The 25208-nt window shown below is 36.7% G+C and overlaps 1 protein-coding gene across 2 annotated transcripts in view; it reads left to right on the top strand.

Moving 5' to 3' along the window:
• RPTOR (regulatory associated protein of MTOR complex 1) overlaps positions 1-25208 on the top strand; it is a 528996-nt gene that overhangs the window by 69668 nt on the left and 434120 nt on the right. For both annotated transcript variants that reach the window (XM_069064093.1, XM_069064092.1), the window contains exon 2: positions 1660-1762. In XM_069064093.1, coding sequence (XP_068920194.1) covers positions 1660-1762 — 103 coding nt within the window. The remainder of the gene's footprint in view (positions 1-1659; positions 1763-25208) is intronic.

The raw sequence follows: 25208 nt of genomic DNA, 5'->3' as shown, positions 1-25208 counted from the left end.
ATTTTGAGTTACAAATTTTCTCCCCATTTTTCCCTACTTACCACCCCAAAATAGCAGTCCCACAGGATATCCCCTCCTCCAATCTGCCCTCTCCCACATCTTCTCCCATACCCCCTTCGAATTTTCCAGTAGGGCATGGTGGATCTCTATGCCTCAGTGCCTGTCAAACTTATTTCCCAATTACATGTAAAATAGTCTTAATAATAGTATATATATATATATATATATATATATATATATATATATATATATATATATATATATATATTTTGAACATTTGATTTTAAAACTTTGAATTCCAGATACTGTCAGCTCTGCTAATGAAAAGAAAAAACCATGGCATGAAAGCAACAGGTGGCATGATCTCAAAAAATTGGTGATGAAACTTCTCTTATTACTGACCTTAATCCTAGTTGAAATACAAATAATTGCAAACAAATAGGCTCTGTCCACTTTGGACTAGAAATGACTATCCCCAGTCTCCTCTGATTCTTTTCCACCTATCATATTCCTGTTTCCTGGACAGTCTAGTTGTTGGGAGGGTACTGCTTGAAGTAGCACAGGAATAACAGGAGATATATCAGTTAAACTGATTGAGCAAGAGTGGGTAAGACTCAAGTATAATAATAAATTTTTAGTTAATTTTCACTGATACATTCCCATAATTTCCAGAAATATCAGGACTAAAAGATTATGTTTTTTGTTTCTAACAATATTGTTATTTACTATTTTGAATGTACATTTATATGTATTTTTGTGTTATGATTTAAGTAAGTTTTTATGGATCAGCCTGGGGACCTAATTATCATCTTAGGAAAAAATTGTCTTACAAGTGAACTTTTGGAACAGAATTGGTCTATATGTTATATATTTTAGGGATTTCCTGTATTTCTTCTTCTTTTTTTCTTTTTGGAGGGGGGAAGGCAGGGCAATTGGGATTAAGTGACTTGCTCAAGGTTACACAGCTAGTAAGTGTTAATTGTCTGAGGCTGGATTTCAATTCAGGTCCTCCTGACTTCAGGGCCAGTACTGTATTTACTGTGCCACCTAGCTGCCCCTCCTGTATTTCTTTTTTTTTTTTCCTTTCTTTTTTGCCTTTTGGAGGGCAATTGGGGTTAAGTAACTTACCCAAGGTTACACGCTAGTTTTTTGTGTGTGGGTGTTAAGTGTCTGAGGTCGGAACTGAACTGGGGTCCTCCTGACTCTGGGGCCGGCGCTTTACTCACTGCACTACCTAGCCGCCCTCCCTCCTGTATTTCTTTATGGAATTACTTTAGTTAAAAACAGCAGCAACAATCTCACAAAACTCTGATCCTTTCTTGTTAGAAGTGTTTTATTTCAGGTTACCAGAGTGCTTTCTCTTATAGTTTTCATTGCCTGTATCACACTCTATTTTGTATTATACTTACCTGACTTCAAGTTATATTCCATGTAGTATATTATAAACTCTTTAATGGGAAGGATGGTGTCATTTATCCCCTTTGTAATCCAAATACCTAGATGGTAAATATGGTAGTTACGTAATAAAGATTTTTTGAGAAGAATAGAAGAGTTTTGCTAAAATGTGAAGGCAGAGCAGTGTCCTCTGATTATAGAAAACAGATGATCTCAGTGTCCACATGAACATTTTTCTTTTTGGTTTCTCTGTTGTGTTCCCAGATGAAGACGGTTAGCGTTGCCTTAGTTTTGTGCCTAAATGTAGGTGTGGATCCTCCGGATGTGGTGAAGACAACTCCCTGTGCCCGTTTAGAGTGCTGGATTGGTAAGTATGAATTTTCTTATGACCTGTCTTGGAGAGGCAATCTGGAGAACTTCAAGGATGAACACACACCTTGCTTGTAAGTTCCTTGGCCCCCATCCCCATGATCAACATGAGATCATCTTGTTTATGTTTTATACAAGTCTAAAAAATTGCTTTACCTCCTTTTAGTCATTTATAGTAAAAAAGAGACTTTGTTTTGGAAATGTTAATATGTGTATATATGTGTGTGAATATATATATATATACACACACATATGATATAGACATACACTTACATGATACAATTCATATGCATATGTTAAGTAATTGCTAATTTGTATTGATATATGAATGTAGTGGTATGTATTGATTATATATGTTTGTGCATACGCATATACATGTCTATATGAACAAACATTTCAGAGTTTTTTTTGTGCAGTTTTCTGTGCATAGTCTAGGCATTAGGGAAACAGGGACAAAAATGAAGCAATCCTTGCTTTCTTTCATTTATGTGTCTGTGTGTTTTTAGAATATAGACAAATACTGATCCAGTAATGATGATAAAATTGCTGCTAGAAAAAACTTCCCAGATCTCAAATCTAAGGCTAAATGTCACCATTTCACTAATAGATGACAGCTTTTTCAAGTTGCCAGGAGGAAGGCTTTTGATATGAAGGATAGACAGTTGGAAAAACCTAGAGTTATTCTTTATTTGCAAAAAATCAAGAAAGGGAATATCATACTACATTAAAAAATAAACAAATAGAGGTTCTCCAGCTTCTACCAAAAATAACATATCCTGCCTAATCATTGCTGAAAGAAGATGAACCTTAAACAAAAGAAATATTTGAAACATTTTTGCCATTAAAAAGTCCCTTGTTGGGGCAGCCAGGTAGCACAGCAAGTAAGAGCAGGGCACCAGTGTTGGGATGACCTGGATCAAATCCGGGCTCAGATACTTAGCACCACACCCAGAAATAACTGGCTGTGTAACCTTGAGCAAGTTACTTAACCCTGATTGCTTTAAAAAAAAAGTCCCTTGTCTGCAGGGGTTATTCTTTGTATCCTCAAATCATAGCTTGGTACACTGCTGTGTGTACCAACTGGTGCACGTAATTGGCCCTAAATAAATGCATGTTGGCCATCAATTTGGGCTCTAGCTCCAGTAGAGATTTAATTGATAGCATCATTTACTCATGCTTAATATAAGTCTCATTTAGATCAATAGAATAAGGGCTGGGCTGGAACAATAATCTGTTGTTCTAATTTGCATTTATGCCAGCTACATTAGGGAAGAAATTACTATTTTCATATTTCTCAGAGTCATGTGTGTGTATGTATATATATATATGTACATATATACATATAAATACAATTTATTGATTTGTTTTTATAACACCATTTCCCCAGTACATTCCCTATCCCTCTTCCCCCAAAGTTCCATCACATATAACAAAGAAGACAAAAGAAGAAAAGTTCACCTAAGTAAACCAGTACATCAGTTAAGCATGATATCATATGCAATGTTCCTTATTCTTAGTTGGTCCCCATCTCTTCAAAGATGGGAGAGAGGTGCATCCTCAGATTTCTTATTTGGATCCAAGCCTGGTCATTACCATTTCACAACATTCAGTTTCATTTACTTTGTTGTTGTTCTTTCAATTTATATTGTTATGTTTGTTTTCCTGGTTTTGCTTACTTCATTTTCATTGGTTATGAGTTTTTCCATGTTTCTCTGTGTTTATTTTATTTGTCTTTTTTTCCTCTTTGTCTTTGATTTTTGTATCCAATATCAAAACAGCACAGTGCCTGGCATGTAGTAGGCACTTAATAAAGGCTTATTCACTGACTGACCAATATTTTGAACTTCACAAACACCAACACACACAAAAATTTCCATATACAAAGAATAGAAAAAGAGGATTGCATATGGTATGATAGCTCTCTACTGTCTTTTCCTTTAAAGTATAGTGTAAATTCAATAAGTTTGTTCCAGAGTTATGCTACTTATTGGTTTCCTTCTGAATCTCTTTTTTTCTCTCCTGTGCTTTTAAAAATATTACTAGTTCATTTGTACTTTTGTCCTTTTATTTTTTTTTTATTACTGTCATCGCATTACCTCTCCAATTCCATTTCTTCCTCACCCCAACCCCCAAATTCAACTATGCACACACACACCAACAAAACAAACCTCCCTTGTAATCAGAAGGCATAATCATGCAAAACAAATCCTCAACATTGCCCATGAAAAATAATGACTCAATGTACCAAACTTCTAGTACATCATTTCTGTCTCTTAACAGGTGGGAAGCATATTTTATCATGGATATCTTCATTGTTTCTTGTGACACAGTGGTATTCTATTAAATTCTTGTACTGTAATTTATTTAGACATTCCACTGTTGGTGGGCACCTGCTGGTCCTTTAGTGTTATGAAAAGTGTTGTAAAAATATTTTAGCATATATGGAGCCTATTTTTTTTTTATCATTGACCAATTTGCTTAATAATTTAATCTCTGATTCAAAGGATTTGAAAGCGATGGTTTTAGGAAAACCTTGAAAGATTTGTAATGACTGATCTAGAGTGAAATGAGCACAACCTGGAGAAAAAAAAATTATGCAACAGCATTGTAAAAATGGAGAACTTTGAAAGACTTAAGAACTCTGATCATTGTAGTGACCAACCACAATTTTCAAGAATTGCTGATGAAGGATGCCCTTTCCCTCAAGACAGAGCAAGATATAGAATATATATCAAAATATAGAATGAGACACACTGTTCATGGCTAGTTTGTTTTGTTTGACTATATAAATAGTTAGAAACATAACCTCTATCCCTTAAGAATTCTCCTCTCATTGCTGTGAAAGGTAATTCTGTTCTAACTTCTAGCTCTTTCTGAATTAAAAAACAAAAGAGTATTTAGTATTCATTATATCCATATCATTTTGACTAGAAATCAAAATTTCTTGGACTCGTCAACAAATTTAACTTACTTTATGGAAAGCTGATGGCTAAGTGTCTAAGTTGGTTCTGAGGTTGGTTTACTTCAGCAATTTGTTATTTTGTTGAATAAGTTAGAGTATATTTCATACCTATTGGCCTGCCAGCAATAAGTGGTAAAATAAACATATTTTTTTCTTCCTTCCCTTTTTATTTTTTTTATTTATTTTTAATTTTTTTTTATTAATTTGTTTCCTTTTAGTTTACAGGATTCAATTCCACAATTCCTTGAATTTCACATTTTGTCCCCCTTCCTCCCCTCCCCGCCCCCCATGGCAGCTTATAGTCAAGTATAGGATCTGTAAATACTTTCACATTATACATTAGTCAGGTTATAAGGACGGATTGTACCAGCTGAAATGAAAAATGGTAAAAGAGGACATAAAACCAAATAAGAGGACGAAAAAGATCAGGTATTTTGCTTCCACCTGGATATAAGCTTAGTTCTTTCTAGTTCTTTCTCTGGATGCACATATTTCTCTCCATCATGAGTCTTTTGGGATTGACTTATATCACTGCTTTGCTGAGAAGAGTCCAGTCTATCAAAGTTGGTCATCACACATACGTTGTGTCTGTAATTCTCCTTCCCTTTTAAAAAAATTTTATTTACTATTAGTTTACAACATTAGGTTCCAGAAGTTTTTGAGTTCCAAATTTTCTCCCTGTTCCCCCTCCCCCATGGCAGCATGCAATCTGAAATAGGCTCTACATATATCTTTACATTAAACATTAGTCAGGTTGTAAAAAAGAACTATAAACAATGGAATTAATAAAAAGGAAGAAGAAACAAAACAAAACAAAATGAAAAAGAGAGCAAGTAGTTTGCTTCAATCTGCATTCAGACTCCATAATTCTTTCTCTGTCTGTGGATAGCCTTTTCCATCACGAGTTCTTTGGAGTTGTTTTATAACCTTGCATTGCTGAGATGATCCCAGTCTATCAGACTCAGTCATCACAAATATGATGCGTCTGTATTTGTATAAAATGTTTTCCTGGTTCTGCTCCCCTCACTTAGCATCAGTGTATATAAGTCTGTCCAGGTTTTTATGAAGTCCATCTTCTCCTCATTTTTTATAGCCCAATAGCATTCCATTACATTCATATACCACAACTTGTTTAGCCATCCCCCAATTCACGGGCATCCTGTTGATTTCCAATTCTTTGCCACCACAAAAAGAGCTGCCATGAATATTTTTGTATATATGGGTCCTTTTCCCACTTCTGTGATCTCTTTGGGATACAGGCCTAGAAGTGGTATAGCTGGGTCAAAGGGTATGCACATTTTTATAGCCCTTTGGGCATAGATCAGTTCACAGCTCCACCAACAATGCATTAGTGTTTCAATTTTCCCATATCTTCTCCAGCCCTTACCATTTTCCTGATAAACATGCCTTTTTAAACCGAAGTTATTAAGTGTGCCAGAGGCAGTTGTTAAATTAGAGTTGGATATGTATGACAATGACTGACTGGTTGGATGACATTTTCTTCAAACTTCATTTTACAAGAGGATTCTGGGAAGATGACAGAGTAGGTCAGAAAATTCCAAGCTTTCAAGATTATTGTCCACAAAAGAGATAAAGCAATACCTCAGGGCAAACATAGAGTGACAAAAATCCTTAAGAGAAAGGGCTGAATGGGTGGTACTTCTGGGACATTCAGAGAAGATCTAAAGAAATATCCTGGGATGAGGTTTGACCCCTGCGAAGAGTAAACATCTCCAGGCTAGGGATTGCTTAAACAAAGAGAGGCAAGCCCTGAGTTTAGCATGGTCTGGAGGCTTCAGGAACTTTTACCCCCAGGACAGTGAAGGGAGTTGGGCATCTAGGACTGACAAGGAATGCCAGACCCAGCTGTGGTGATGAGAGGAAACCAGCATACATATGGTGAGTACAGAAACAGTGGGGTGGGGACTCTATTGACTATGGGCACTTACCAGAGGCTAGAGATTTTGGTTTTGGTTCAGTGTTAGAGAGGAGAACTGAAGGAGTATCTGAGAATAGAAGCACTGTCTCTCATACTCAAGGACTAGAGTTGATCATAAAACCCAAGTTGTTAAAAAAAAAATGCAAAAACAAAGGAGAACAAATCCAATCATAGAAAATTACTATGGGTATAGAGAAGACCTAGGTTCATCTTCAGAGGAGGAGAATGAAGCAAAACCTCTACTGCCCCAAAGAATAATGTCAAATGGTCAATTGCCCAAAGATAATTCATAGAAAAACTTAAAAAAGACTTTAAAAATCAAATGGGAGAGATTGAGGAAAAACTGGAAAAAAAAAAGAACAATTAAAGAAAAACAGTAAGATTATGAAAAGAAAGTCAGCCAATTAGAAAAGGAGATCCAGAATCTTAAGGAAGAAAAGAACTTCTTGAAAATCTGAATTGGGTGAGGGGAAGCCAATGAAATAATAAGAGATCAAGGAATAATAAAATAGAAAGAATGGAAAGATAGAAAATATGAAACACCTCAGAAAAACAACTGATCTGGAGAACAGATCAAGAAGAGAAAACAAGAATAATTGGACTACCTGAAAGCTATGATCAAATAAAAAAAAATCTTGATAAAGGAATATAAGAAATAATGAAAGAAAATTGTCCTGAAGCATTAGAACAAGAGGGGAAAGTAGAAAGAGAAGAAATCCACTGATCACCTGAACAAGATCCTATGAGGAAAACCTATAGGAATATTATAGTCAAATTCCCCAAACCCTCAACTCAAGGACAAAACATTGTGAGCAACAAGAAAAAAACAATTTACATATGACAGTGCCACAAGACCTAGCAGTAACAACACTAAAAGACTGAAGTTCTTGCAATACTATATATTAAAGAGCAAAAGAACTGAGCTTTTAGTGAAAAGATCATATCTAGCAAGGCTGAGCATAATTCTGAATGAAAAAAAGAAAGCACACTTAATGAACTGTCAGACTTGCAGGACTTTGTTTTAAAAAACAACAACAACATATCAAAACCTGACCTTAATAGAAGATTTGACATACAAGAGCTAATGGAAACATAAGGTACATACCCAACACCAATTACTAGGGACTCAATAAGGACAGACACTTTACCTTTTCTGTAGGAAAAATGTAAAATGTATGTCTAAGATTGTTATTAGTAATTTGGTACTTGAAAAGAAAAATTGGAGTAGTCCTGAGTATGATATGACTTCAAAAAGTAAAACTGTTCAGGGTGAAATAAAAAGACTAATTATCTTATACAAATGAGGTGCAAGAGGAAGTACTAATACAGAGGATTTCTATGGGGAAGGAGGACTGTTAGTTCTGGAAACCAACTTTCCTTGGGAATGGATTTAAGAGGGATATACATCTAGAAGAATATAAAAGTCTTCTGAATTTAGGAAGAAATAAAATACTAATGGGTTAAGGAGCAGGGTGTAAAACCAATCACAAGCAAGTTTCCTGAGAACTGCTGCTCTGAATAACTTTAAGGTTCTGATTCAAGCTCTTTATTTTTTCAGCAGCAAGCTAAAGCAAAACATTCAAAACAATATAACATAACTTATTACTACCACATAGTCTTAAACAAAACATATTCAGTAAGTCACAATCTCATCAATCAGTTTTGAGTACCCAGTGAGGTCTCCTTTCATCCTTAAGTAGAGACTGACTTACATTCATCCTTAAGTCAGTCATCCTTAAGGGGTAGAGGAAAGTACAAAGACCATCCACCCCCAAGTCAGAAGGAAGTCTCATCAGTCAGCACTGAGAACTCAAGTAAAAGTCCTTTCATCTTAACTGGAGACTGACTTCCAAACTCCATGGCTCCTCTTCTATGCTTCCAACTCTTGCCTAGATTACAGGTAGGCAGCTCTACCTGCTCTTGCCTGGATTCACCCAACTCTTTCCTGGATTCACAGGTTGGCCGCTCTCCTCTCCTCTTCTATATAGAAGTTCAAGGTGACTAGTCCACTCTAAGCCCTTAGCAATTTCTGTTTCTAGGAAGACAAAGCTTAACAGAGTCACAATATTTATACCCATTAAGCTTAGCAGAGTTACAACAGTATTCTCACACACATTGCCAGCACTGTCCTCTCAATTCACTTTCTATCTGACAAAGTAACACAAACCAACAGACAAAGCTTCTGTCTGAGAAATCCAACACAATCAGCAGTAAAGTCACAGGACTTCTGTAAACAGTAGGAAAGCCCTCTTTCAGGACTTCTGTCCAAAAACAACAGACAAGGCTTTTATCTGACAGACCGGCAGACAGTACTACAAAGTGCAGAAATCACAAGCATTCTCCCTCTCAGTTCTGCTTGGTCCCAGATTATGCTTAAATTTTTATCTGCTCTGATCCTTCCTGGTTCCACTCTTTTGGCCAGTTCCTACCAAGTAGGGCTCCATGTGATGACATTAGACCTATTCAGGGCAAGGAAGGTCTCCAAACTCCCTTAGGACTATTAAGGTCAACTTAGTGTATACTTTTCCCAAAGTATACACTTTGTACATGTATATACAAAGACTTGATATAATCAAGTGGGTTCAAAGGCTCTTATAGCTGAAATAGCTGAAAGAGGAGTTTAAGTGCTACTTTGCTTGACATTATAATAACAAAGTACCACTTTGCTTGCCATTACAAAGGGGAGAGGATAAGGGAGGGATATTTAGAGGGGACGGTGAGGGAATAGGTTAAAGGGCATTATAAAAGGGTGTTTAGATTTATGGGAATGGGAGGATAAGGGAGGAATTGTTGGAGGTGGGGTAGGTTAAGTAACATTAGGGCAAGGTAGTGAATAGAAGTAGAGAAATCTGGAGGGATAGGAAGAAAGAGATATAAACATATAAGCACAGATTAGGAGTAGAATCTCTTAGGGAAAGTGTTTATATATGTATGTATGTGTATATATGTATATGTGTATGTATATATCCATATATAAATATAACCATGCTTAATTGTTACATGGTAAGGGATGGATGGCTCTGAACACAACATGTACTTAATATATAGGCTTTCTTGAAATGGAAATTTATTTTGAATCCTCTCTTGTGTTCTGCTGTGAACATGATGTGTTTCTTATTTCATATATAAGTTTTAATGTATGTTTATAATAATATGTTTCTTTTTTTCTTACTTATTTAAGTTTTAATTTGAAAAACTTTATTTTACAAGTGAAATATTGCCTACTAGGCAGCAATTTGAGAGATTCACTTGTGGTTTCTTCAAAGGTAGAATAAAGAGGAAAGATAGAAGGTATTATCTTGATCAGTAACCTTCATATATCATTTTTACATGACACGAGTGATGAACATTTATTAAGTATCTACTATGTTCCAGGCACTGTGCTAAGTGTTAAGGAGACAAAGAAGCAGTATTTGCTCTCTGAGAACATACTGTCTAATGGGGAGACTACAAGCAAACAATATGTACAAACAAGGTCTATGACAGATACAGAGGAAATAATTAACAAAGGGAAGGGACTTGAATTAAAACAGTTTCCTATAGAAGGTGGAAGTTGGAAGGAAATAGGCAGAGATAATAAGAAGGGAAAGCATTTTAAGGTATGGGGATGGCCAGAGAAAATTCCCAGATCCTAGAGTTGGATTGTCTTCTTTGAGGAGCAACAAAGTGGCAAATGTTCCAAAGAAAAAGAAGAGCAAGAAAGCAAAATGGCTGTCTGATGAAGCTTTACAAATAGCTGGGGAAATCCAGGGGCCAGAACTCCACATGATTCAGTGTAACCCCAGGGAAATGTGGAAGAATTCCACCTGGTCACAACACATGCCAGACACCACCACTAGGACTCTAGCTCAGCACCAGGTAAACTGACAGAACCCTACAGCCTCCAGCTGCCAGCTGCTTAGGCCCCAGTGCAGAAAGCCAGGGACCAGACCCCTGGCCCCCAGCACAAGAAGCTTGGGACAGTGCCCCCTGGACTCCAGCTGGAGAACTCAACTTTAAAAGCCAGGAAAGAAGCTAAAAAGATGAATAAGAGGCTAAAATGAATATTGACCATAGAGAGTTACTGTGGTGACATGGAAGATCAAATAAACGCAGAAGAGGACAACCTTGTCAATATGCCTCAATTGAAACCTGAAAAGGGAATATGAATTGGTCTCAAGCCCCAAAAAAGCCTTCTTGGAAGAGTTTAAGAAGGATTTTAAAAGTCATGTGAAAGAGGTAGAAGAAAAATTAGAAATGAGAGGTAAGCAGGAGAGAGTCAACAGCTTGGAAAAGGAAGGACAAAAATTGACTGAAGAAAACAATTCCTTAAAAAATACTATTGGCCAAATGGGGGAAAAATTCACTGAAGAAAACAACTCCTTAAAAAGTTGAATTGACCAAATGGAAAAGGAGGTACAAAAGCTAATTGAAGAAAATAATTCCCCTTTTTTCTTTTTGCTTTTTGGAGGGGGAGAGGCCAGGGCAGTTGGGGTTAAGTGACTTGCCCAAGGTCACACGACCAGCAAGTGTTAAGTGTCTGAGGCCGGATTTGAACTCAGATCCTCCTGACTCCAGGGCCAGTGCTCTATTCACTGCACCACCTAGCCACTCTGAAAAAATTCGTTAAAAATTAGAATTGGGCAAGTGGAAGCTAATGACTCTATAAGACATCAAGAATCAAACAAAATAAAAAGAAGAAAAAAATAGAAGAAAATGTAAAATTCCTCATTGGAAAAATAACTGAACTGGAAAATGTATTCAAGAGAGATAATTTAAGAATTATTGGACTACTTGAAAGCCATGATTCAAGAAATTATCAAGGAAAAGTACCCTGCAATATCCTACAGCAAGAGGGTAAAATAGTCATTGAAAGAACCCACTGATCACCTTCTGAAAGAGATCCCAAAATGAAAACTCCAAGGAATATTGTAGCCAAATTCCAGAATTACCAGGTCAGGGAGAAAATATTGCAAAAAGACAGAAAGAAGCAATTTTAGTATTGTGGAACCACAGTCAGGATTATGCAGGACTTAGCAACTTCTACATTAAAGGATTGGAGGATTTGGAATATAGTATTCTGAAAGGCAAAAAAGCTTGGATTACAACCACAAATCAGCTGCCCAGCAAAATTGAGCATAATCTTTCTAGGGAAAAGTTAGATATTGAGTAAAATAAGGGACTTTCAGTCATTCCTGATAAATAAACCACAGATGAACAGAAAAGTTGATCCTCAAATACAAGACTCAAGAGAAGCATAAAAAGACATACAGCAAAGAAAAAAACCCCAAAATGTTATTCAATCGGATTAAACAGTTTACCTCCTTACACAGGAAGATGATACTTGTAACTCATGAGAACTGTATTTTTTTTTTTTACAACATTTAGAAGGGGTATACATAGACAGAAGGTGTGGATATAAGTTGACTTTGATGTGATGATAAAAATAATTAAGCGATGCAAAAAGGATTGTACTGGGAGAAGAGGAAAGGGGGAAGCAGAATAGGATAAATTTCATCACGTGAAGAGGCACAAAGGCCTATTACAGTAGAGGGAAAAAGGGAGGAAGATGAGCATTGTTTGAACCTTATTGGAGGTCCACAGATAGAAGGGAAGGCAGATTGAGGGAGGCGGTGGTCAGAAGCAAAACACTGGTGAGGAGGAAAAGGGTGAAAAGAGATTAAAGTATAAATGGTGGTGGTGGTGAAATATGATGGAGAGAAAAAGGCAGTAATCATAGCTGTGAATGTGAAGGGGACAAACTATCATAAAACAGAAGTGGATAGCAGAGTGGACTAAAAACTAATCCTACAATATGTTGTTTACAAGAAACACATTTGAAGCTAAGAGATACACACAGAGTAAAGGTAAAAGGCTGAAGCAGAAGATACTTCAACCGAAGTAAAAAAAAAAAAGTAGGGTAGCAATCCTGATCTCAGACAAAGCAAAAGCAAAAATAGATCTAATTAAAGGAGATAAGGAAAGAAACTATATCTTGTTAAAGGAAGGGTACCATAGACAATAAAATAGTATCAATACTAAACACATATGCTCCAAGTGGTATTCTTAGAGGAAAAATTAAGTGATTTACAGGAAGAAATAGGTAGCAAAACTTTACTAGTGGGGGACTGCAATCTCTCCCTCTCAGAGGTAGATAAATATACCACAAAATAAACAAGAAAGAAGTTAAGGAGGTGAATAGTATTTTAGAAAAGTTAGATATAGCAGACCTGGAAAAAATTGAATTTAGATAGGAAGGATATACCTTTTTCTCAGTCGTGCATGGCACCTACACAAAAATTATCAATGAACTGGGGCATAAAAACCTCATAATCCAGTGTAGAAAGGCAGAAATATTAAATGCATCCTTTTTAGATCATGATGCAATAAAAATTACATGGAATAAAGGGCCTTGGAAAGATGGACTAAAAATTAATTGGAAACTAAATAATCTAATTCTTAAGAATGAGTGGGTCAAACAACAAATTATAGAAGCAGTCAATGCCTTCATACAGGAGAATGACAATAATAAGACAACATAGAAAAACTTATGGGATTCAACCAAAGCAGATCTTTTCAAAAATTTTTTTTGCTTTTTGGAGGGCAGCTGGGGTTAAGTGATTTGCCCAAAGTCACACATCTAGTAAGTGTGTCTAGTGTCTGAGGCCAGATTTGAACTCAGATCCTCCTGACTCCAGAGATGGCGCTCTATTCACTGTGCCACCTAGCTGCCCCAAAACAGTTATTTAAAAAAAAAAAAAACTTTTTAAAATTTTCACATTAGTCATGTTGTATCGAAGAGTTAAAATGAATGGGAGGAACCATGAGATAAAAAAGCAAAACAAAACAGAAACAGACTAGTCTGCTTTGCTCTGCATTCAGACTCCATAGTTTTCTGAATGTGGATGGCATTTTCTATTAGTCCTTTGGAATTGTTTTAATTCCTTGCATTGCTGAGAAGGGCTAAGTCTATCAAAGTCAGTCATTACACACTGTGGCAGTAACTGTATACAGTTCTTACGTAAAAATGCTTACATATTACAAAATAGAGAATGAGGAGATTGGTGAATTGGTCATACTATTAAAAGAGCTAGAAAAAGAACAAATAAAAAAATCCCCAATTAAATACCTGATTAGAAATTAAAAAGAGAAATTAATAAAATTGAAATCAAGACCATTGAAGTAATAAATAAAACTAAGAGCTGGTTTTATGGGGGGAAAAAACAAAATAAAATAGATAAACCTTTGGTTAATTTGATAAAAAAAAAAAAAAGAAAACTAAATTACCAGTATCAAAAATGGAGAGTGAACTTACCAGCAATGAAGAGGAAATTAAAACAAGTAAGAGCTATTTTATCCAACTGTATGCCAATAAATTTGACAATCTTAGTGAAATGGATGAATATTTACAAAAATATAAATTACCCAGACTAACAGAAGAGGAAATAAAATACTTAAATAATCACATTTCAGAAAAAGAAATTGAGCAAGCCATCAGTGAATTCCCTAAGAAAAAATCTCCAGGGCCAGATGGATCTACAAATGAATTCTATCAAACATTTAAGGAACAATCAATTCCAATACTATATAAACTATTTTTAAAAATATGCAAAGAAGGGGTCCTACCAAGCTGTTTTTATGAAATAAAAATGGTGCTGATACTTAAACCAGGAAGAGCTAGAACAGAGAAAGAAAATTATAGATCATTTTTCCTAATGAATATTGATACAAAAATTTAAAATAAAACATTAGCAGAGAAATTACAGCAACTTATCATGATAATACAGTATGACCAGGTGAGATTTATAACAGGAATGTAGAGCTAGTTCAGTATTAGGAAACTATCAGTGTAATGGATAACCAAGAGTAAGACAGCAAAATCAATAATTCTTTGATAGGAGTGCTTATTAACCGGCTGGTGACTGCCTTTCAGAGGGAAAGACAGTCCCGAGTTTTCTGTTAGACATAATTTTATAGACAATGTGATTGCTAGCGGGTGTAATGTCTTTAGCATTGTTTCTATTGAAGCAAAGCTTTTTCAGTGTTCTTATTGAAGCAAAACATTCTCAGTATTCTTCCTATTGAAGCAAAGCTTTCTCAGTATTATTCTTATTGAAACAAAGCTTTATCAGTATTATTCCTATTGAAGCAAAACAGACCTGAATATGTGGGAATCTGTGGCATGTTTTTAGCAACACAGGTGAAACATTTCTTTACTATTGGAGCCTATTAGGTGGTTTCCAAGGAACCTAGTAGGGGTCCCCTCTAGCAGGTTTAAGGGGGCTTTGGTGTATAATTTCTGGTGGGCACTTCATCAGCATAATTGATCATATCAGTGCAGAAAGGCAAAAATATTAACAGAATTAAAATTAACATAAATCCGATGATTATCTCAACAGATGCAGAAAAAAGCTTTTGACGAAATAAAGCACCCGTTTCTCTTAAAAGCACTAGAGAACATAAGAATAAATGGAGCTTTCCTTAAAATGATAAGTAGAATCTAACTAAAATCAGCAGGAAGCATATGTGTTATGGGGATAGGCTAAATGCATTTTCAATAAGATCAGGTTGAAGAAGGATGTCCATTATCACCACTGTCATTCAACATGATACTAGAAATGTTAGCTTTAGCAGTAAGAGAAGAAAAAAAATTAAAGGAATTAGAATATGCAAGGAAGAAACTAGCTTATTACTCTGTGCATACGATATGATAATCCACAAAAAAATCTCCTTGAAATAATTAACAGCTTTAGCGAAATTGCAGGATATTAAATAAACCCACATGAATCATTGGCATTTCTGTATATTACTAACGAAGTGCAGTGGCAAGAGATAGAAAGAGAAATTCCATTTAAAATAACTGAAAACAATATCAAATATTCGAGAGTCTACCTGTTGAGAAAAACCTAGGAAATATATGAACACAATAACTATAACAACACTTTTCACACAAGTAAAGTCAGATCTAAATAATTGGAAAAATATCAGTGTTTTGTGGGCAGGCTGAGGTAATAAAATAAAAATGACAATTCTGTCTAAATTTATTTGGTTATTCAATGCCATGGCAATCAAACTACCAAAACATTATTTTATAGAGCTAGAAAAAATCATAACAAAATTGATCTGGAAGAACAAAAGGTCAGGAATATAAAGGGATTTAATGAAAAGAAATTCAAAGGAAGGTGGTCTAGCTATACCAGATGTAAAACTGTATTCATATGAAAAACTGCTATAAATCACTATTGATTTAAAATGTACATTTTAAAAAGTCTGTGTCAATAGTACCTCATACCTATTAGGTTGGCTAATATGACAAAAAAAGAAAATCATAAATGTGGAGAAGATGTGGGAAAATTGAAATACTAATGGATTGTTGGTAGAGTTGTGAACTGATATACCCATTCTGGAGAGCAATTTGGAATTATGCCCAAAGAGCTATAAAACTGTCCATACCCTTTTGATCCAGCACTGCTACGTCAGTTTTCCAAAGAGATTATAAAAAAGGGAAAAGGACCCATATATGCAAAAATATTTATAGCAGCTCTTTCTGTGGTGGCAAAGAATTGGAGATTGACGGGATGCCCATCATTTGGGAAATGACCGAACAAGTTGCGGTATGTGAATGAAATGATAAGCAGCAGTATTTCAGAAAAACCTGGAAAGACTTACTGATGCAAAGTGAAGTGAGCAGAACCAGGAGAACAATGTACACAGTAACAGCAACATTGGGTGATGACCAGAGCAATGCAGTGATCTAATACAATTACAAAAGACTTATGGAAAATGCTATCCACATCCAGAGAAAGAACTATGGAATATGAATACAGATTGAAGCATACTATTGTCTCGTTCTCTCTTTTTTTAATCTTTTGCATGGTTTTCTCATTTTGTTCTGATTCTGGGGAGAGAAGGAAAGGGAAAGGGAAGGAGAAAGGAAAAAATATGCCCAACTGAATGTGGAATTCCAGAGAATAGCAAAGGAGAGAAAGGAAGGTTTTTCTTAAGTGAGGAATGCAATGGAAAACACAAGATTTCTTCAAGAAAATTAGAGTTATAAGAGGAATGTTTCATGCTAAGATGGACAAGATTAAAGACAAAAATTGTGGGGGCTTAACAGAAGTGGAAGAAAGTAAGAAGAGGTGGCAAGAATACACAAAGAACTATACAAGAAAGATCTTTAAATCACATATAACCACTATGGTGTGGTTACTGATCTATAGCCAGACATCCTAGAGAATGAAGTCAAGTCAGCCTTAGGAAGCATTGCTAACAGTAAGTTAGTAAGTTGAAGTGATGGAATTCCAGCTGAGATTTTTAAAATCCTAAAAGATGATGTTAAAGTGTTGGATTCAGTATGTCAGCAAATTTGGAAACCTCAACAGTAGTCTTTGGATTGGAAAAAATCAGTTTATGCCACAATCCTAAAGAAGGGCAATACCAAGAAATGTTCAATTTACTGAACAATTGCACTCATTTCACATGCCAGCAAGGTGATGTGTAAAATTCTGCAAGCTAGGCTTTTACACAGTATGTAAACTGAAAATTACTGGAAGAATAGGCTGGTTTTTGAAGTGGCAGAGGAACTAGAGACTAAATTGCCAAATTCTTTGGATTATAGAAAAAGCAAGGGAGTTACAGAAAAACATCTACTTCTTCACTGATTACACTAAAACCTTTGACTGAATGGATCACAACAAAATTTGGTAAGTCCTCAAAGAAATGGGAGTAGCAGATCATCTTACTTGTCTTCTGAAGAAGCTTTATATGGGCCAGAAGCAACAGTTAGAACTGAACATGAAACAACTGATTGGTTTAAGATTAGAAAAGGAATACGGTAAGGCTATATATTGTCACCTTATTTATTTAACTTACATGCAGAGTATATCATGTGTCACGTTGGATGCCAGAATTAAGGTTGGCAGAAGAAATATCAGTAATCTCAGATATGCAGATGATACCATTTTTTTTCTTTTTGGAGGGCAGTTGGGGTTAAGTGACTTGCCCATAGTCACACGGCTAGTAAGTGTGTCAAGTGTCTGAGGTCAGATTTGAACACAGATCCTCCTGATTCCAGGGACAGTGCTCTATTCACTGTTCCACCTAGCTGTCCCTAGGATGATACCATTTTGATGGCAGAAATTGAAGCCTCTTGATGAGGGTGAATGATAAGAGTAGAAAAGCTGACTTGAACCTTCCCATCACAAAAACAAAGATCTTGACATCTCATCCCATCATTTCTTGGCAACTAGAGGGAGAAGAAATGGAAGCAATGTTAAGATTTGATCACTGCAGATGGTGACTGCAGCCAGGAAATTAAAAATGCTCCTTGTAAGGAAAGCTATGGCAAATCTGGACAGCCTATTAAAAAGCAAGCATCACTTGCCAACAAAGGTCCATACAGACAAAACTATGGTTTTTCCAGTAGCAGGATGTGGTTGTGAAAATTGGACTATAAGAAAAGGTGAGCACCACAGAATTGACACTTTTGAATCATGGTGCTGGAGAATTTGAGAGTCCCAAGGAAAACAAGGAGATCAAATCAATTGCTACTTAAAGAAATCAGTTCAGGCTATTCACTGGAAGCTCAAATCCTGAAGCTGAAGCTTAAATTCTTTTTTTTTTTTTTTAAGCAATCGGGGTTAAGTAACTTGCTCAAGGTTACACAGCCAGTTATTTCTGGGTGTGGTGCTGAGTATCTGAGCCCAGATTTGATCCAGGTCATCCCGACACTGGAGCCTGTGCTCTTACTCGCTGAGCCACCTGGCTGCCCCTAAGCAATTGGGGTTAAGTAACTTGCTCAAGGTTACATGGCCAGGTGTTTCTGGGTGGGTGCTAAGTGTCTGAGCCTGGGATTCGATCTCCAGGTCTTCTCAACACTGGTGCTCTTACTCGCTGTGCTACCTGGCCGCCCCTGAAGCTTAAATTTTTTAACCAAATAATGAGAAGACAGGACTCATTGGAAAAGATCCTGATGTTGGAGAAAATTGAAGACAGAAAAAAAAGGGGGGATGGCAGAAGATGAGATGGATAGATAGTGTCTTGGAAATAATGAACATGAACTTGGACCAACTTTAGGACAGTAGAGGATAGAAGGGCCTGGCATGATATGATTGTAATGGGAATGTAAATTTTTAAGATCTTCCCTGCCCCTAGGCTGAAGTGCACCTGGAGCCTGGGGTGGGAGGCTTGTTTTTTCAGTAGATACTTTGTGATTGGCCAGTGGGTCCAGAAAGTTGTTACATTCTCTGAGCCAGGAGAAGGCTATATAAACGCTGATTTGAGACTTTGTTTTGGGGCTCACTTTGAGAAGTGTTCTGTGATTTGATCAGATGAGAGTCTGGGAAGCCATTGTTGAGAGCCCCCTGGCTTTGAAAAACCTAGATGTTGATTTGGTATGGATGTAATGGTTGGACAGTTTGGAAATCTGTCTACTTGATCTGTTTCTGTCTTGATAATTCTGTCTGTATACTCTGAAGTTTGAGGTGCTTACCTTTTTCCCCTGAACTAGGTAAACAATACATGTTTGACTGATTAAAGTAAGCTTGTTAACCCATTTTGAGTTGCTTTCCTTTATCAAAACAGATCCAAGAACCTGTGTTGGCAGCCACCCTAAGGATGCTTGGGGTGCTTGCTGTTACAATGATCCATAGGGTAATGAAGAATTGGACACAAGTGAATGACTGAACAACCATCAAGAGGCCAGTGTCATTGGATTGCTGAGTAGGTTGTAGGGAGTAAGAAGACTGGAAAGTTGGAAGTGGCTGTTATGAAGAACTTGGAATGCCAAATAGAACCTTTTCTATTTTATTCTGGAGATGATGGGCAGCCACTGGAGTTTGTTGAGGGGGATGGTGACTTAGTCACCCCTAGGAAAATCACATTGGTAGCTGAATGGGAGGATATATTTGAGTGAGACTTGAGGCAGGCCGACCCACCAGCAGGCTACTATGCTAATCCAGCCATTAGGTAATGCTAGCTTCCACTGGAGTGATGGCATTGTCAGAGGAGAGAAAGATGTTTATTTGAGAGATTTTGCAAGGATGAAATCTTCAGGCCTCGGAAGTAGATTGGATGGGGGGGGGGGAACGGGGACGGGTGAGAGATGGTGAGGAACCAAGAGTTCTAAGTTTTGAACCTTAGGGCCTGGGAAGATGGTGGTACCTTTGATAGTAATATGGAAGTTAGGAGATTGGGAGAGTTTAGGGTAAAAGATAATCAGTTCAGTTTTGGATATAGTTTTGCTGAGGTGAACAGGTGTGTATTTTTTACAGTGATGCCAAATAAGGGCAAGGGAGATTCCTAAAAACAGTTGGAGAATGCTGCTTTGAGAAGCACAGCCCTGAGTGTCTGTGTAAATCAGGTTATAAAAATAACTAAATAACTTTTCAGGGTTTTTCTTTTGTTGTTGTTGTTGTTGTTTTTTTAAAGCAGTTGGGGTTAAGTAACTTGCTCAAGGTTACACGGCCAGTTATTTTTTGTGTGGGTGCCAAGTATCTGAGGCTGGAACCGATCCTGGGTCTCCTGAGGCCGGGCCCGGTGCTCTTACTCACTGTGCCACCTGGGATTTCTTATTTTAACCTGTACTTTTGGTAGCAGCTTAATCAATAAGAGAAATATTATATTTTGTGACTTTACCTGCAGGCAGCCACTTCTCTTATTCATACACAGCATTGCAAAATTAGGGTTTGAATAGATATATAGATAGGTATTACAGCAAAGTGAGCAGTTGGCTTATAGAGCTCATGAGACTTACCTAGATTGAACAGTGATGCCTTTTATTTTATTTTTTTACTTTTTAATTTTTTTAGAGCCATAAAAAATGGTCCAGTGAGTTGTTTTCTGCATGTTGAATTTCAAATGTCAGTGTAAAAGTGGCAACTAAAAATGTAGGTCAGGAACTATTCTTACCCTTCTATCCTGAACCCAGGTAATAAAGCATTTTCTGTTTTCTCTTCCTCTCACCCTCCTCGTCTCCCTCCCTCCCCTCCTCTTTCTGTTTCTCTTGACACTTGTCTGTTTTTGGAGGAGGATGTGGAATGATTGTTTTTGTTTTATGACTAGATATTAAATGATGCAGCATGATACTGAAAAATTCCATTGGAAAAAATATATGTCCCATGACTTGCTTGAGAATTATCTTTATTTTAAACTGGTATAAATGAGCTGAATGCTGAGCATAGGGAATGCAATTTTGCTGAAATTTCTTTTATGAACCACTTAATGGATACTGTGTATCATAAAAGGTAAGCGTGCTGAAAGTTGGTGAGGACCTCTGGAGTTTCATCCCAAAGTAATGTTTCATTGGTTTGTTTTTTTCTGTTGCCTTCTTCATAATGACTAATCTTTGTAGATTGTCTCTTCTCTTAAGGTTCATTAAGGGTGTATTTATGAGATAATAGAGAAATGACTTTATTGAGAGTCTACTTATTTGTCAAGTACAGTGGGGAATATAAAATAAATATAATTTATGGTACCTACTTTTGTGAAGCTTTTAATGTAAGCTTCTATATTTCTTTTCTCTTTTCTATGCCTTTAATCTTTTTATGTCTATTAGCCACTTTTTCTTTGTCCACATAAGCATTGTATATGTGCAGACAAGCAGACCATTCTGTCTAGCTACTGTTATCCCATTTCTTCTTATATTATCACCACAATTCCTGAAAAAGTCTTTTGTAGTTTCCTCTTCCTTGCCACATACTCAATTCTTCAAAACCCTTGGAGTTGTGTAGTTCCTACCCTAGTTTCTCTACTGAACTTGATTTCAGTGATTTTTAATTTGTCATAAATGGTACTAGCCTTTTCTTGTTCCTCAGCACTTTTGTTTTCTGCAGCATTTGATGACATTTGATTAGGACAGCAAGGAGACAGACCTTGAGTTGTATGAAATAAGTTTAAATAGGATAGATCTGGATTGTTGAAAATATCTATAATGTATTCACAGAATTAGAAGGTACCTTGGAGATTATTTTAAAGTTAAGTCCTTTGGTTGTGGGAATGTCATGTGGAAACTGAGGCCTAGAGGGGTTAAATTATTTGTTCAAGGTCACTTTATTGTTCAGGAAAATAGCTCTTGAAAAGCAGGCAATGGAATTGAGATGTTGTAACAGAGGCAATAGTTAACTGTTGAAGAAATCATGGATAGTGTGTCAACTTAAGTTCAATGGGAATGGAAAGAGTACCTGCTCATTCTAGGTTTTGGAACAGCTATGCAACCATGGAACCATACTTTTAGAAATAGGAATCTGGTATTAAGATTCAGGGTGTATTGAAAGAGGAAATATCTAGACGGGAATGTCTGAGAGGACAAGTCAGAGATTGCTGCAGTAATTCTGATGTGAGGAGGTACATAGCTAGTTAGGAACTACTGGGACTAAACTAATTTTTGCATTCCCCTTTACCTCAAAACTTGTAGGAAAAAAAGTTGGGGGAAGATTATAGATTATATAATAGTATAGAGGTATCTGGATGGCTCAATGGATAGAGCACTGGGTTTAGTGTCATGAAGACCTGATTTCGAATTTGCCCTTAGCCTTACTATCTGGGCAAGTAACTTAATTGCTGTCTGCCTTAGTTTCCTCCACTGGAAAATGTAGATAATAATAGCACTTATCTTCCAGGGTTGTTAGGAGGACCAAATGAAATCCTATTTGTAATATGCATAGATAAGATAGCATTGTGCCTAGAACATAGTTGGTACTTAATAAAATCTTTCTCTTCTCCCTTCCCCTTCGAATGCTTTAAAAAATGTAATTCCTAAGTGATTCTTGGTGACAAAGATATTGAATTAATTGGAGGTGAGGAGAGTATAAAAGTTAAGTTTAGTATTCAAAAACAAAAACACATTCTTTTAAAGTCTTCTTGAGCTCCTTCAGTCCCTTGGCCCCTAGAAAAGAACTAATACAGTCTGACCTGAATTGAAAAGCCTTATGTTTATTTACATTCCGCCTAATGAATGCATTTTGTTTCTTAGTCATAATGTTTACAACACAGTGTGACATTGATGAGGGATGGCTCCCAGTAGGTTCAGCGGGGACTCTGATCTTATCTAAGACCAGAACCTGCAATTCAGTCTGGAAAGAATTCAGTAGGCCTAAGCAGACTTGGAGTCAGAGTTGAAAAAGTTTATTATATGCCTTACAGCGGGCAAGGATCCTTAGGGGACCTGCAACCTTAAAGGGGTAGAATTAAGGTTTATATAGAATCATCCATAGTAGAACCCATACCAATTATGCTAACTAGGTGATTAAGAGTGGGATTAGGGAGGAGTTAAGGTGGGGATAGTGTAATGTAACTGCACAGGGGTATTGCCCATGATTCACTGGGAAAAAGCCCAAGGGAGAGGGGGGTGGGTTACCTAGAGGTGTGGTTTTAGGCTTGAAAACCTCACTAAGTCAGTGAGCGGTCCAGGGCTGATGGAGAAGTGCCCAGTCTGCCACCCATCAGTGTCATGTTTGACAAGATTAATGTCTGGGAACCAAGTCTAACCAGAGACTCCCTATAATGGGCTAAGGAGTTAAGCCAGAGATAGGGCCCTGAAGGATTCATTGAGGCAGCCAAGGAGTCAACCTAGAGATAGGGTACAGTGTTCATGGGGGCAGCAGCACACTATACAAGGGGGAGATAATAGTTGCCAAAGCTGGAATGTTTATAGATACTTTGGTGAAGGATTGATAGGTATAACTTGTTAGTGTTCCAAGGCTGAGATAAACAATTCATGGGTTGTTTTTGGACAGAGTTAATGCTTTGGAGCTAGGCAGAGTGCAGGTAGGGGGTGGGGAACGGGCAGAATTAATGTTCTGAGACTGGGGGGGGGAATGGAGTGTGATTTTACAAACTGGTTTTACAAATTGATATTACAAAGTTTTACAGACTGATGGTACAAATATAGATCCCAAGCACCCCATCATTACTGATGTTACAAATTGAGTTTACAAATAGATTTTACAAACATAGATCCCAAGTACCCTATCAACGTGACAAAACCAACATTTATTCAGTGCCTATAAAAAAGCAGTCTAAATTCACTGCCTCCACTCCACCTCTTCTCCTTCTTCTAAACCAGAGGTGGAGAAGTTTGGATTCACTCAAATGGCCATTCTTGAGGACCTAGAGGGCCACATGTGGCCTTTGAGGCTACAGGTTCCCCAACCCTGTTCTAAGCCTTCTGCAATCTGACCTCTGATCTCTTCACTCAACTAAAAATAATCTATTGCTAAATCTGATGATTCTTTTTCTGACTTCATCTTTCTTGACCTATCTAAACCATTTGACACCATTGACCTTATTGGATGGATATTCTTTCTTTCCCTTCGAAGATTTCACTACATGGTTCTTAGTTTTTCTTGTGGCTTAGTTGATTGTGATGTGAGCTCCTTGGTACAATTCCTTCTCTTTTTGGTCAGCAAAAGCTTTCTAACAATTAAGAGTTATCAAAAGGAGAGTGGGTTGCCTTGGCAGGTATTGCATTACTTCTTACCAGAAGTCTTCAACCACATTCTTGTTGGGTATGTTGTAGAAATGACTCTAGTTGGCCAAGAAGCCCTTTTCAGCACTAAGTGTGAATTCTATGACTGGATAAATGTGGGTACCCATCACCACTGTAGAGGAGATCTGGGCTTAAGTTAGTTAGGTGGAACCTGGTTTCAAATACTGCTTCTGACAATTACTAGTTGTAGGCTATTGAGGAAGTTACCTGGCCTTTGAGCCTCATATTCCTTAAATAAACAAAATGGGGATAAAACTATATGTAATGTTTATCTTGGATTATTGAAAAGATCAAATGAGATATAAAAATATTTTATAAACCGATAGTGCTTTATAATTGTCAGCTATGATGTTATTTATAGATAGCATCAACTTCATTTTGGAAAAATGACAAATTCATTGATTTATGTTTTAAAAATTGAATTAATCACTTAATGTTCATTTACTTTAATGTACCTTTATTCTTATCTTTCCAAATCCAGTACCTCCTCATAACTTTGAGTCTTAATGACCTCAAGTGGTTCATCATATAATGGAAAGCTGTATTTTAGTTATTAAAGTTTTTTTTGAGACTTTGACAAGATTCTTTTGAAGCTAATAATTTGTCTAAGGAATGCCAGTCTTGCCAATACATTTTTTCTGGTGAAGAAAGAATAAATAAAGCTTTTGAATTTCTTGAGTTTTAGACTTTAATAAATTTAATTACACTAGAACTAGTAAAATCTGATTTTTCCAGCTTTTCACTTGCTCTTTCCCTTCAAAAGACATTGGACATAAGAGGCTCTGGTATAGTAAAAAGATTACTAGTTTTAATGTTGGTCCTGGGAGACTCTCTGTATTGCTTCTCGTGGGCGAGACTAGAGCCTAGTATCAGAGATAGTTTGTGAATTATCTCTTTTAGCCTATTAAGAGCCCTTTTCTGTATCTAGAATAACTCATCCAGACTAACTTCATATTCTCATCTTCCTCCTCATTGCCATTGTCATCACCATCACCATCATCATCATCATTACCATTGGCACAACTGTTGTCAACATTTGTCATCATTATTAAGCAGAGACATATTTACTTTGAAGATAT

The sequence above is a fragment of the Petaurus breviceps genome, unplaced genomic scaffold (genome assembly GCF_028583685.1).
Source record: "Petaurus breviceps papuanus isolate PSGF00001 unplaced genomic scaffold, PetGlider_PUasm1.0 90617, whole genome shotgun sequence".
NCBI classification, from domain to species: domain Eukaryota; kingdom Metazoa; phylum Chordata; class Mammalia; order Diprotodontia; family Petauridae; genus Petaurus; species Petaurus breviceps.
This window is presented reverse-complemented; position numbering and strand designations above follow the sequence as displayed.